The sequence below is a fragment of the Acipenser ruthenus genome, chromosome 42, assembly GCF_902713425.1.
Source record: "Acipenser ruthenus chromosome 42, fAciRut3.2 maternal haplotype, whole genome shotgun sequence".
Taxonomy (NCBI): Eukaryota; Metazoa; Chordata; class Actinopteri; order Acipenseriformes; family Acipenseridae; genus Acipenser; species Acipenser ruthenus.
The window spans coordinates 6,133,503-6,148,332 of NC_081230.1; the positions used below are offsets into that span (position 1 = coordinate 6,133,503).

At 45.7% G+C, this 14,830-nt stretch overlaps 1 protein-coding gene across 1 annotated transcript in view; it reads left to right on the top strand.

Annotated features, from left to right (window-relative positions):
- The window catches only part of LOC117400947 (SWI/SNF complex subunit SMARCC2), a 30,348-nt gene extending 22,044 nt beyond the window's left edge, over window positions 1–8,304 (top strand). Inside the window, exons 22-26 of the mRNA XM_059011406.1 lie at window positions 177–300; window positions 496–659; window positions 1,849–1,983; window positions 2,569–2,893; window positions 4,384–8,304. Coding sequence (XP_058867389.1) covers window positions 177–300; window positions 496–659; window positions 1,849–1,983; window positions 2,569–2,893; window positions 4,384–4,457 — 822 coding nt within the window. The 3' untranslated portion in view covers window positions 4,458–8,304. The remainder of the gene's footprint in view (window positions 1–176; window positions 301–495; window positions 660–1,848; window positions 1,984–2,568; window positions 2,894–4,383) is intronic.
- The last annotated feature ends 6,526 nt before the right edge of the window (window positions 8,305–14,830 follow it).

Consider the following 14,830-nt stretch of genomic DNA (forward strand, 5'->3'; position numbering starts at 1 on the left):
GTAATAGACGGCTAGTTTCCTGGTCAGTTACTGGAACAGCGCAGAGCTGTTTCCCTGCTGTATGGAATCTGAAACTACCTACCCTTCTATGTACCTCATTGAATGTACTGTAATAATGCCTTCACCATTCAGAACGATGTGGTGGACTGCAAGTCGTTTGATTATTCTCCTCTCAGGAAAGTAAAGAGGGTGTGCCGGATGAAGAAGGGAAAGAGAAACCGGTGGAGGGCGATAAGAAGGATGAGGAGAGAGGGAAGGAGGGCGAGGCAGAGGAGGGAGAAAAAGCAGACTCGGAGATGGGTAAGAGAGAGAAGAGAGAGGTTTGCTTTTTAAAAACCCAGAAATACCAGTGTACTCATTTATACAGGGTGATTCATGATTCACACAACACTGCATCATGAAAAATAAGGAAAATGTCAACAGTGTGCCGATTATGAGTCACCCTGCATGTTACCCGTACGATCGGCTCTGCTTCGTTATTGTTTTTGGTTCCAGGTGATGGAGAGAAGGAGAAGGAGCAGAAGGAGGGTGTGGAGGAGGGGATGAGAGAGGGGGAGAGCGAGGGAGAGAAGAAGACCAAGACGGAGCGAGACGTGGGGGAGGGGAACCTCGCCACGGCCGCGGCCTCGGCACTGGCTTCTGCTGCAGTGAAGGCCAAGGTACCCAGACCCAGAGCACACTGCAGCACAGCCAGGGCAGTCTGACAGGACACCGCACAGCAGCACAGCCAGGGCAGTCTGACAGGGCACCGCACAGCAGCACAGCCAGGGCAGTCTGACAGGGCACCTCACAGCAGCACAGCCAGGGCAGTCTGACAGGGCACTGCACAGCAGCACAGCCAGGGCAGTCTGACAGGACATTGCACAGCAGCACAGCCAGGGCAGTCTGACAGGGCACTGCACAGCAGCACAGCCAGGGCAGTCTGACAGGACACCGCACAGCAGCACAGCCAGGGCAGTCTGACAGGGCACTGCACAGCAGCACTAGGGCATGCTCTTACTGAGGGGTGAGCGGTGCAGGATCTAGACACGGTTGTTGAAATCTGTGGTGTGTTTAGAGCCTGCACTGTTCACATCAATTGAACACCCTCAAGTATCTGTGACTGTCTGCAAGTCCCGGTGCTGTACCGGAGGTGGGCAGCAGAGGGCAGTAGTGGCCCGTCTTTCTTTCTATAAATCACATCGGAGAACTTGCTGTTGAACATCTGTCAAGATTCCAGTTCATCTTATCGGGTGTATAGCAGTCACCCCCTGCATAAAACATATAAACAAAATGTGTGTGGACGCTGTGTCAGTAGTATGCAGTGTGTGATGCTTGTCTCTGTGTTTGTATGGTACAGTGCTATGTCAGTAGTATGCAGTGTATGATGCTTGTCTCTGTGTTTGTATGGTACAGTGCTGTGTCAGTAGTATGCAGTGTGTGATGCTTGTCTCTGTGTTTGTATGGTACAGCGCTGTGTCAGTAGTATGCAGTGTGTGATGCTTGTCTCTGTGTTTGTATGGTACAGTGCTGTGTCAGTAGTATGCAGTGTGTGATGCTTGTCTCTGTGTTTGTATGGTACAGCGCTGTGTCAGTAGTATGCAGTGTGTGATGCTTGTCTCTGTGTTTGTATGGTACAGTGCTGTGTCAGTAGTATGCAGTGTGTGATGCTTGTCTCTGTGTTTGTATGGTACAGTGCTGTGTCAGTAGTATGCAGTGTGTGATGCTTGTCTCTGTGTTTGTATGGTACAGCGCTGTGTCAGTAGTATGCAGTGTGTGATGCTTGTCTCTGTGTTTGTATGGTACAGTGCTGTGTCAGCAGTATGCAGTGTGTAATGGCTCGTCTCCATGCCTGTCTCTGTATCCCAGCACCTGGCTGCAGTGGAGGAGAGGAAGATCAAGTCCCTGGTGGCTCTGCTGGTTGAGACTCAGATGAAGAAGCTGGAGATCAAGCTGAGGCACTTCGAGGAGCTGGAGACCATCATGGACCGCGAGCGTGAGGCGGTGAGGCTCTGATTCACTCACCTGCAGCCCACTGAGCTTAATCTAACATACAAGCAAACAACCAAGAGATCACTCACACAAAAACAGTGGCCATTCAGCCAGAGCTGATTGGAATGCAGATTTTTAAAGAAGCCATGGTTAGCACTCCTTTAAAGGGAAGGAAGTGGTAATATTGCAATTACTAAAAATTGATTTTAAAGTATTGATTAGCTCGGGGTAGTGATATAATATTTCTTGTACTAATAAGAGGAAAGTAAAATGGTTTTAAAGTCTTGGTGATTCCTGTTTTAAGGGGGCAGTGCTTCCTGTTCCAGTAAGAGTGCCTCGATAGCCTCTCTGTAACTGCTTGTCCTGTTAAGTAGTGTTTCTGAAGCCCGTCTCCTCTCCTCCTTCCTCCTCTCCTCTCCTCTCTTCTCCTCCTTTCTCTTCCTCTCTTCCTCTCCTCTCCTCCCCTCCCTTCTCCTCCTCTCTCCTCTCTTTTCCGCTCCTCCACTCTCCTCTCCTCTCCTCCTCTCCTCCTCCCCTCCCTTCTCCTCCTCTCTCCTCTCCTCTCCTCCTCTCTTCCTCTCTCCTCTCCGCTCCCAGCTCGAGTACCAGCGGCAGCAGCTGCTAGCAGACCGGCAGGCATTCCACATGGAGCAGCTGAAGTACGCAGAGATGAGAGCCCGGCAGCAGCACTTCCAACAGATCCAGCACCAGCAACAGAGCCAGCCTCCCAGCCAGCCCCCTCCCGCCAACCAGCCAGCCCCCCAGCCAGGGCCCCCGGCCCCCGGAGCACAGGGCCCCAGTGCGCCCCCGTCTGGCCCCCAGCCAGCTGAGCAGCAACCCACCACCCCTCCCCGGCGGACGCCCCCCCTGCCTCTCACCCCTGCAGGGGCACAGCCTTCCACACCCACCAGCCTGCCGCACGGTGAGTCTCTCAGATATAGACTGTGTCACTATGAGGAGTTCACACTCCAGACTGTAAAGCACAGTGAAAGTGTAGGCAAGCATTGTGAAGCACAGAGAGGTATGGTAATGTGTGTTAAAAAACAAACCATGGTAAACTAACCCTTATGAAAGTGTCCCATAGTAAAATCATAGCACAGTGTAGTAAAGCACAGTGAAAGCATGGGTAAGCACTGTAAAGAACAGCGAGGTAAGGTAAAGCATATTCAAGCCAAGGTAAGCGATGTAAATGCATCTCAGTGAAGTCATTGATAAAGACGTTTGTCGAAGTTTCTTGTTTCTCTTCAGCATTATCAGTTCTAGATGGTGGTTGTTGAACAGAAGCTTCAGTGTCTCTTCGTTATCAGTCATTCTGAAGACAAATCTGATATCCATGTTTCTTAAAGCATGTTTTGAATTTGTAACAGGACAGTGAGAAAGCAGTCTTTTTTGGAAGGTTGTGGTATTGACCTGTAGCCCTCCACAGGTCTACCGCACCCTCAGTGTCTGTGTGTGTTGATGATGTGGTTTGTTTTGGTGACGTGGTTTGTTTTGGTGATGTGGTTTGTTTTGGTGACGTGGTTTGTGTTGGTGACGTGGTTTGTGTTGATGACGTGGTTTGTGTTGGTGACGTGGTTTGTGTTGATGTGGTTTGTGTTGATGACGTGGTTTGTGTTGGTGATGTGGTTTGTTTTGGTGACGTGGTTTGTGTTGGTGACGTGGTTTGTGTTGATGACGTGGTTTGTGTTGGTGACGTGGTTTGTGTTGATGTGGTTTGTGTTGATGACGTGGTTTGTGTTGGTGATGTGGTTTGTTTTGGTGACGTGGTTTGTTTTGGTGACGTGGTTTGTGTTGGTGACAGTGGTTTGTTTTGGTGATGTGGTTTGTGTTGATGATGTGGTTTGTGTTGATGATGTGGTTTGTGTTGGTGATGTGGTTTGTGTTGGTGACGTGGTTTGTGTTGGTGACAGTGGTTTGTGTTGGTGACGTGGTTTGTGTTGGTGACGTGATTTGTGTTGGTGACGTGGTTTGTTTTGGTGACGTGGTTTGTGTTGGTGACGTGGTTTGTGTTGGTGACGTGGTTTGTGTTGGTGACGTGGTTTGTTTTGGTGACGTGGTTTGTTTTGGTGACGTGGTTTGTTTTGGTGACGTGGTTTGTGTTGGTGACGTGGTTTGTTTTGGTGACGTGGTTTGTGTTGGTGACATGGTTTGTGTTGGTGACGTGGTTTGTTTTGGTGACGTGGTTTGTGTTGGTGACGTGGTTTGTGTTGGGTGACGTGGTTTGTTTTGGTGACGTGGTTTGTTTTGGTGACGTGGTTTGTGTTGGTGACGTGGTTTGTGTTGGTGACGTGGTTTGTGTTGGTGACGTGGTTTGTGTTGGTGACAGTGGTTTGTTTTGGTGACGTGGTTTGTTTTGGTGACGTGGTTTGTTTTGGTGACGTGGTTTGCTAACCTGCCTCGTTTCTTTCCCAGAGCCCAGTGTCTCCATGCCTCCAGACTCCCTGCCTCCAGCCCCAGCCTCGGCCACGCCTGTGCCTCCCCAGTGAGGCAGAGAGCGAGAGAGACTGAACCCCCTCTCCACTCCACACAGTGCGATCGCAGCTCCCACGATAACTAAATCCACCCCAATCATCGCTGACTCCAGAGTCACTTCAACCACACAGGATATACAGAACAGAAGTATGCAGCTTGGAGCAATGAGACGTGGCAGGTAGCACCAGCAGGGGGCGATGTCTCCAGAACAGAAAGCGACTGCATTCATCACGAAGTGCTTGCAGTGTCTGGGTTATAGATCCCTGGCTGGAAGGTCCTGTCGTTCTTAAAAAGGAAACGAAAAAACAAAATTAACAGTGTTACAAAACAATCAAGATGTATTGCTTTTTAAATATGAATATGTAGTTTTTTTGTTTTAAGTACTTGCTTCAATTGTTGAGCTCCGGTAGACATGCTTTAGACAGTGACCTATACGCAAAACTAGGACAGATCAAGTCTCTTAATGTCTATTGAGCGCTTTCCTTTCAGAAACCAGGAGTAAGTTAGACTGAAATTTCACCAGGTGAAGTATGAAGTTTCATTGCTTTACAGCACGTACCTTTACCCTGTATATCAGAGAAGTGCCTGAGTGAGTGAAAGAGACAGACAGACAGGCAGACAGGCAGACAGGCAGACAGACTCTTTCTGGGGAGGATTTTGGCAAATCTCCAGAAATCAGCCATAAAATGGTAGGATTGGGAATGCAATTAACAAAGAAAACCCTTTATTATTATTATTATTATTATTATTATTATTATTATTATTATTATTATTATTATTATTATTATTATTATTGTTATTAATGTTATTCTTCTAAATGTTTTTTCTATTATTATTTTAGCAGATAGGAAGGCCCTGTCTCTGTTTAAAAGAAAAAATCCTCAATGTTACAAATAAGAGGTATTGATTTTTCAATATGAATGCACGTGTGTTGCATGGCTGTCTTCCTGTGTTAAAAACACAAAAACAATTATGAAAAGAAAAAAAAAAACTTGAGCACTTGAATGCATCTTTTTATTTTATTTTACCAGTGCATTTTGCCAAAAAAGAAAAAAAGAAATTAACCCAGGCATTCTGTAATAAAGACCCTTCTGCTTTTGCAATATTGAGGGCGGCACTGGATTCTGGAGTTTTGATGAAGAACCGTTTTCACTCCTCCCTTCATCATAATGCAGTTGAATGTTTCATCCTGTAGATCTCAATGTATTTGTGCAGAGACCATTGTGCTAACCAGGACTCTTCAGTGTGCTGTACAGCAGGACCTCAGAGTTACAAACACCTTGGGAACAGAGGCTTCATAAGTAACTGTGAAATGAGTCTTCAGCGGTTTTAATGAATGTGCCCACCTGCTCTCTACAGCCTCAATCTGGAGGATAATGCAAGGATACAGCACAGGAGTGCTGGGGAGGGGTGCTTAGTTTAAAACTGAAATGTTCCTTGCATCGTAGGCATGGCGGAGGGATTGCAGTTGAAAGTGAGGTGTTGGGTTGAGCGGTCACTTCATAAGTTTGGTGTTTGTAACTGTGAGGTTCTACTGTTTAGAGGGGATTCCCTGTATGTATATATATATCATATGGAGAGGACAGCAAGACCAGGGGATGTACAGCTTGGGCCTAGAAATGACTAACATAATATCACATTCCCTTACTGTACCGCTGTGAGAGAAATCTGTTAAACTGAAAGCCAGGAGCAGTAGGAGGAATGTCATGTTTAAAGGTATTCAGAGCACTGTGTTGTGTGTCGTTTCCCTTTCTTTTCAGTGGGGCTGCGGCAGTGAAGCGTCGCACCCCCAGAATGTAACGGTCCCAAGGCTGGAGTGTTTCATTCTCGTGCAAACTCTCTAAATGAAGACAATAGAAAGTGAAAGAGATCGGCCCCTTCTCTCTCCTGTTACTGTAGTCATGTGTTCTGGGTCGTAGTTAAAGTAGAAATCGCTGTTTGCCATTTTCCTTCCTTCCTTTCCACTGCGGTCACAGACCGCTTCGTTAGCTGTTGCCTCTGTTGAAACCCCTCACTATTTCTAACAGTGTTTTTTAAAAGCTTACTTTATCACCTTATGCTGAATGGGAAACGTCTGAGAATCGTTTCATGAATCTTCCCTCTTGTGCACGTCCGTTTGTTATCTCACATGCTCTAGTAAGCATGATCCCTGGTACTACACTAGGTTAAAGAAATCTCTGTTTGCGAGCCTTGTTTTCAGATAGTGTTGCACTTCCCTTTGGTCACCTTCTTTCCTGTCATTAATCAGCCAACTTCCTCTATCAAGCTTTCAGCCAGGAAGGTGACCCTGAATACACTGCTGCGGTGACCTAGGAAGTGCAAGTCTAACAGATTTCCTGTGAGCAAGGCTTGCAAACTTTCTTCAGCCCGGTGTAGGGTCAGGTGTGTTGTAAGGAGAATCCATGTGTACTGGAACATGTGTTTCTTTCAAAACTGCACATTTGAGATCTGTGTAGCTCAGAGCAACACTGGTAAGATTTATGGTACGGTTTGGTTAGCTATTTAAAATCTGGCTGAACTGCTGTTTGAGTGTTCTTTGTTTTTAACTAAGTTTATCTTTATGTCTGCAATGACTTTAGCCCCAGTGGACATCAGTGTAATCCACATCATAAAACAAAGTCCAGCACAGTTTTGGTTGCAGTTGGTGTAATTGCTCGTCTGAGTTCAGATACAGAGCCACGACGGAGCTGAATGCTCCTGTACTTCATGGGGTGTTGAGAACGGGGCATTTTGTTCATTTGAAGGCAAGCAGAGGGGTGGAAAGGGTGACTCCCTCCTCTTTAATATCTGTTACTAAATCAAAGAGATATAAATTTATATATATATTAAAGTCGTGGTTTTTATTGTACATTTGCTTTTTTATATATTGCTTCTGTTTGTGTCGGAACTGCCCAGGTGAATCTGAAAAGAGTGTACCATCACAGGCAAGATATAGGGGGTAGCTGAGGACACACAGATAAAGCTGTTAGTTTAATGATAAGTGTAGTGAAACGTCTTAGCATCCAGAAATAATTACAGTCAACCCTCTCTTAACTTGTACAGCTCCCGGTAGAGTACTATACTGTAAAGATCTAGTGTACCATTAACAGGACGGGGTGACGTTACACACAGGAGGCCAGGGTTATTACAGGGTTAAAGAAGGGTTTTCATTCAACGGTGGACAGTCATTAAACTTAGGCTGTGGTTAGCTACCAGGAGTCAGAAAACTAGCACAATGAGGTTTTGATTATAGAAGATTAAAAACCAAACCAGATTTCTGTACTTTGAGAAACAAGCAAACATTTGGGCTTGTGCCGCCTTCAGTGTACCAAGACACCTAGACACTGCAGACTTGGATGATTCGGTTTCTTACAGTTTCAGTTTTGAAGTTATGCAGGAGTCACAAAGGCATCAATATTAAAAGGACTGGCTTGCGTTGACAGAAACAAGCAAGTCTGTAGTAAGGGTTTCTTTCATCAGTTCTATCTGTGTGTCATACATCCTGAATAACGCTTCCCCTGTAATGTGTCGAGGTATCACAAAACAAACCTGTGGAACACATTGTGTTTGCAATCCAGTTCCATGTGTAATGCGTTTCTCCAGCGCACAGTTCTGACAGTATAGAGACTCAAAGCCAAGCCCTGTTGTGAAGTCTGGTTAGTGTGGTTTGGGGCAGATTGTTGTATTGTATGTTTTAGAGAAAAAAAAAATGAAATAAAAAAAAAAAAAAAGAAACTGTTCGGTAGTGCATTCTCACGTAGTCCTGCATGGTCATGACTCCAACGAAACAAAAACAAAAAGATTAAAAAAAAAACAAAAAACGCTTATTTAAAAAAAAAAATTCAAGGTGAAAAACATTTGCTGAATAAAATCTTTATAAAAGCTCCTCCTGCTGTGTGTGTTTCTGCAGTGTTGTTCATGGAAAGACGTTCCTGTGCTGCAGGGATCCTGTTCTTCTGTGTTCACAGCGTGTGTGTGTCACAGAGCTCAGTGTATTCACAGTGTGTGTGTGTGTGTGTGTCAGAGAGCTCAGTGTATTCACAGTGTGTGTGTGTGTGTCAGTGTCAGAGAGCTCAGTGTATTCACAGTGTGTGTGTCAGAGAGCTCAGTGTATTCAGTGTGTGTGTGTCAGTGTCAGAGAGCTCAGTGTATTCAGTGTGTGTGTGTGTGTGTGTCAGAGAGCTCAGTGTATTCAGTGTGTGTCAGTGTCAGAGAGCTCAGTGTATTCACAGTGTGTGTGTGTGTCAGAGAGCTCAGTGTATTCACAGTGTGTGTGTGTGTGTGTCAGAGAGCTCAGTGTATTCACAGTGTGTGTGTGTCAGTGTCTGTCAGAGAGCTCAGTGTATTCACAGTGTGTGTGTGTGTCAGAGAGCTCAGTGTATTCACTGTGTGTGTGTGTGTGTGTGTCAGAGAGCTCAGTGTATTCACAGTATGTGTGTGTGTCAGTGTCAGAGAGCTCAGTGTATTCACAGTGTGTGTGTGTGTGTCAGAGAGCTCAATGTATTCACAGTGTGTGTGTGTCAGTGTCAGAGAGCTCAGTGTATTCAGTGTGTGTGTGTGTGTGTCAGAGAGCTCAGTGTATTCACAGTGTGTGTGTGTGTGTGTGTCAGAGAGCTCAGTGTATTCACAGTATGTGTGTGTGTCAGTGTCAGAGAGCTCAGTGTATTCACAGTGTGTGTGTGTGTGTCAGAGAGCTCAATGTATTCACAGTGTGTGTGTGTCAGTGTCAGAGAGCTCAGTGTATTCAGTGTGTGTGTGTGTGTGTGTCAGAGAGCTCAGTGTATTCACAGTGTGTGTGTGTGTGTCAGTGTCAGAGAGCTCAGTGTATTCACAGTGTGTGTGTGTGTGTCAGAGAGCTCAGTGTATTCACAGTGTGTGTGTGTGTGTGTCAGAGAGCTCAATGTATTCACAGTGTGTGTGTGTGTCAGTGTCAGAGAGCTCAGTGTATTCACAGTGTGTGTGTCAGAGAGCTCAGTGTATTCACAGTGTGTGTGTGTCAGTGTCAGAGCTCAGTGTATTCACAGTGTGTGTGTGTGTGTCAGAGAGCTCAGTGTATTCAGTGTGTGTGTGTGTGTGTCGGAGAGCTCAGTGTATTCACAGTGTGTGTGTGTGTGTCAGAGAGCTCAGTGTATTCACAGTGTGTGTGTGTGTGTGTCAGAGAGCTCAGTGTATTCACAGTGTGTGTGTGTCAGTGTCAGAGAGCTCAGTGTATTCACAGTGTGTGTGTGTGTGTGTCAGAGAGCTCAGTGTATTCACAGTGTGTGTGTGTGTCAGTGTCAGAGAGCTCAGTGTATTCACAGTGTGTGTGTGTGTCAGAGAGCTCAGTGTATTCACAGTGTGTGTGTCAGTGTCAGAGAGCTCAGTGTATTCACAGTGTGTGTCAGAGAGCTCAGTGTATTCAGTGTGTGTGTGTGTGTGTGTCAGAGAGCTCAGTGTATTCACAGTGTGTGTGTGTGTGTCAGAGAGCTCAGTGTATTCACAGTGTGTGTGTGTGTGTGTGTGTGTCAGAGAGCTCAATGTATTCACAGTGTGTGTGTGTGTGTCAGTGTCAGAGAGCTCAGTGTATTCACAGTGTGTGTGTCAGAGAGCTCAGTGTATTCACAGTGTGTGTGTGTCAGTGTCAGAGCTCAGTGTATTCAGTGTGTGTGTGTGTGTCGGAGAGCTCAGTGTATTCACAGTGTGTGTGTGTCAGTGTCGGAGAGCTCAGTGTATTCACAGTGTGTGTGTGTCAGTGTCAGAGAGCTCAGTGTATTCACAGTGTGTGTGTGTGTGTCAGAGAGCTCAGTGTATTCACAGTGTGTGTGTCAGTGTCAGAGAGCTCAGTGTATTCACAGTGTGTGTCAGAGAGCTCAGTGTATTCACAGTGTGTGTGTGTGTGTGTGTGTGTCAGAGAGCTCAGTGTATTCACAGTGTGTGTGTCAGTGTCAGAGAGCTCAGTGTATTCACAGTGTGTGTCAGAGAGCTCAGTGTATTCACAGTGTGTGTGTGTGTGTGTGTCAGAGAGCTCAGTGTATTCACAGTGTGTGTGTCAGTGTCAGAGAGCTCAGTGTATTCACAGTGTGTGTCAGAGAGCTCAGTGTATTCACAGTGTGTGTGTGTGTCAGAGAGCTCAGTGTATTCACAGTGTGTTTGTGTGTGTGTGTCAGAGAGCTCAGTGTATTCACAGTGTGTGTGTGTGTGTGTGTCAGAGAGCTCAGTGTATTCACAGTGTGTGTGTCAGTGTCAGAGAGCTCAGTGTATTCACAGTGTGTGTGTGTGTCAGAGAGCTCAGTGTATTCACAGTGTGTGTGTGTCAGTGTCAGAGAGCTCAGTGTATTCACAGTGTGTGTGTGTCAGTGTCAGAGAGCTCAGTGTATTCACAGTGTGTGTGTGTGTCAGAGAGCTCAGTGTATTCACAGTCTGTGTGTCAGTGTCAGATAGCTCAGTGTATTCACAGTGTGTGTGTGTGTGTGTCAGAGAGCTCAGTGTATTCACTGTGTGTGTGTGTGTGTGTGTCAGAGAGCTCAGTGTATTCACAGTGTGTGTGTGTGTCAGTGTCAGAGAGCTCAGTGTATTCACAGTGTGTGTGTGTGTGTGTGTCAGAGAGCTCAGTGTATTCACAGTGTGTGTGTGTGTGTGTCAGTGTCAGAGAGCTCAGTGTATTCACAGTGTGTGTGTCAGAGAGCTCAGTGTATTCAGTGTGTGTGTGTCAGTGTCAGAGAGCTCAGTGTATTCAGTGTGTGTGTGTGTGTGTGTCAGAGAGCTCAGTGTATTCACAGTGTGTGTGTGTGTGTCAGTGTCAGAGAGCTCAGTGTATTCACAGTGTGTGTGTGTGTGTGTCAGAGAGCTCAGTGTATTCACAGTGTGTGTGTGTGTGTGTGTCAGTGTCAGAGAGCTCAGTGTATTCACAGTGTGTGTTTGTGTGTCAGAGAGCTCAGTGTATTCACAGTGTGTTTGTGTGTGTCAGTGTCAGAGAGCTCAGTGTATTCACAGTGTGTGTGTGTGTGTCAGTGTCAGAGAGCTCAGTGTATTCACAGTGTGTGTGTGTGTCAGAGAGCTCAGTGTATTCACAGTGTGTGTGTCAGAGAGCTCAGTGTATTCACAGTGTGTGTGTGTGTGTCAGCGAGCTCAGTGTATTCACAGTGTGTGTGTGTGTCAGAGAGCTCAGTGTATTCACAGTGTGTGTGTGTGTGTGTGTCAGTGTCAGAGAGCTCAGTGTATTCACAGTGTGTGTGTGTGTGTGTGTCAGAGAGCTCAGTGTATTCAGTGTGTGTGTGTGTGTCAGAGAGCTCAGTGTATTCACAGTGTGTGTGTGTGTGTGTCAGTGTCAGAGAGCTCAGTGTATTCACAGTGTGTGTGTGTGTGTGTCAGAGAGCTCAGTGTATTCACAGTGTGTGTGTGTCAGTGTCTGTCAGAGAGCTCAGTGTATTCACAGTGTGTGTGTGTGTCAGAGAGCTCAGTGTATTCACTGTGTGTGTGTGTGTGTGTGTCAGAGAGCTCAGTGTATTCACAGTATGTGTGTGTGTCAGTGTCAGAGAGCTCAGTGTATTCACAGTGTGTGTGTGTGTGTCAGAGAGCTCAATGTATTCACAGTGTGTGTGTGTGTCAGAGAGCTCAGTGTATTCACAGTGTGTGTGTGTGTCAGTGTCAGAGAGCTCAGTGTATTCAGTGTGTGTGTGTGTGTCAGAGAGCTCAGTGTATTCACAGTGTGTGTGTGTCAGAGAGCTCAGTGTATTCACAGTGTGTGTGTGTCAGTGTCAGAGAGCTCAGTGTATTCAGTGTGTGTGTGTGTGTGTGTGTCAGAGAGCTCAGTGTATTCACAGTGTGTGTGTGTCAGTGTCAGAGAGCTCAGTGTATTCCCAGTGTGTGTGTGTGTGTGTCAGAGAGCTCAGTGTATTCACAGTGTGTGTGTGTGTGTGTCAGAGAGCTCAGTGTATTCACAGTGTGTGTGTGTGTCAGTGTCAGAGAGCTCAGTGTATTCACAGTGTGTGTGTGTGTGTGTCAGAGAGCTCGTGTATTCAGTGTGTGTGTGTGTGTCAGAGAGCTCAGTGTATTCACAGTGTGTGTGTGTGTGTGTCAGAGAGCTCAGTGTATTCACAGTGTGTGTGTGTGTGTGTCAGAGAGCTCAGTGTATTCAGTGTGTGTGTGTGTCAGAGAGCTCAGTGTATTCACAGTGTGTGTGTGTGTGTGTCAGAGAGCTCAGTGTATTCACAGTGTGTGTGTGTGTGTCAGAGAGCTCAGTGTATTCACAGTGTGTGTGTGTGTCAGTGTCAGAGAGCTCAGTGTATTCACAGTGTGTGTGTGTGTGTCAGAGAGCTCAGTGTATTCACAGTGTGTGTGTGTCAGTGTCGGAGAGCTCAGTGTATTCACTGTGTGTGTGTGTCAGAGAGCTCAGTGTATTCACAGTGTGTGTGTGTCAGTGTCGGAGAGCTCAGTGTATTCACAGTGTGTGTGTGTCAGTGTCAGAGAGCTCAGTGTATTCACAGTGTGTGTGTGTGTGTCAGAGAGCTCAGTGTATTCACAGTGTGTGTGTGTGTGTGTGTCAGTGTCAGAGAGCTCAGTGTATTCACAGTGTGTGTTTGTGTGTCAGAGAGCTCAGTGTATTCACAGTGTGTTTGTGTGTGTCAGTGTCAGAGAGCTCAGTGTATTCACAGTGTGTGTGTGTGTGTGTCAGAGAGCTCAGTGTATTCACAGTGTGTGTGTGTGTGTGTGTCAGAGAGCTCAGTGTATTCACAGTGTGTGTGTGTGTGTGTCAGAGAGCTCAGTGTATTCACAGTGTGTGTGTGTGTGTGTGTCAGAGAGCTCAGTGTATTCACAGTGTGTGTGTGTGTGTCAATGCGACGAACACGGTGTATTTGCAGACTTGTCTGTTGCCACATTCTTATTGTTTCCATGTGTATTCAATCCTATGGAGGCTCACTTGTGTAATTTTTCTCATTTTAAGTTTCCTCTTTGAATCCCTCTTTTAATGTGAGTTGCATGCTTAAACAATCTCATCTTTTAACACTGATCACATGATGCTATAAACACCTTACAGCAGAAGGGACTTAAAGACACACAGGAATGTGTCGATGGAGCAGTTCATTCCTGCTCCCCTCTCAGATCCATTACACCTGAAGCAAATTCCCATCTTACAGACCTGTGTGCTTTTAATTAAATCTCCTCTTAATGTCAGAAAAAATCATTCAGCTTTAATGTGCAGAGTGCTATATAGAACAATGTAGAGTAATTAACAGACACACATGAATTGCATATCAGTATAAAATAATACTGTGATGTTTCCAGTGGAGAGCAAGGCTGGAACAGGGGGCAGTGCAGCCTGACGAAACTACTGGGAAGCTCATCCTAAAATGGATGAGAGATTAAGGAATGCTGGTCTGCAGTACAGCGAGCTTTGATTAATCTCCCCCGTTTCCTTTCTCCTTATATGGAAGAGTCCTTCTCTGCAGGTTAACTACTGCAGGGCTGGATTGGAATGTACCAAATAAAAAGTTAAGTACAGGGGGGTTGGGGGGAATTCTGTGTTGCAACTCATTATTAGCTTGTGTAGTTAGATAATAGCTCTCTAAAACTGGATTGAGAAATATCTCACATCACAGTGTAACGCTACTGCCAATAAAATGACAAGACAGATATCTTTGTGCATTTATTGATGAATGAAGTAGATTGTATAAACGCTTGTTTCTCGGTGTGTTGATGCTGTGGAGCAGAGGAATGGGGTTGGGGGTGTGGGGTGAGGTGAGGGTCATTTTTCTGGGACTGGGAGCCTCTGCTAATATGGTCCTGCTCGGCACCACTCATGGGCTGGAGAGATGCAGGAATCTGGAGCCAGGATTCAGGGGGCTGTCCTGCCTGTACGAGGAGAACCAGCTGGGGAATCCTTCAGTGGCATGGAAACACACCCTCAATGGAAACATTAACATGCAAGGTTCTAACATCAATGTTTTATTAAAGCCACATTGCCACTACCCCCTCTCCTTTGAAAGTATTAACCAAGGCTTTCAGATCCATTCTCTTCTCTTTATTATTAGAGCAACATTATCACTGAAAGTCTGCATTATCAGAGGTTTTAAAATCAATCTTCATTATTATTTTAAACACATATGATCACTGCCCACTCCTTTCCAAGAGTTTAAAATCCATTCACTTTTCAATATTAGCAACATTATTAGACTGCTTACCATGGCTTTGCAATCCATTCTCTTATATCTTTAAGAAATTACCAGGGGAGCAGTGTGGAGTAGTGGTTAGAGCTCTGGACTCCTGACCAGAGGGTTGCGGGTTCAATCCCAGGTGGGGGACACTGCTGTTATCAAGGTACTTTACCTAGATTGCTCCAATAAAAACCCAACTATAATGGGAAATCGTGTGTGTTTTAAAAAAAAAAAAAAAAAAAAAAATGGAATTGTATGTAAAAATAATGTAACAA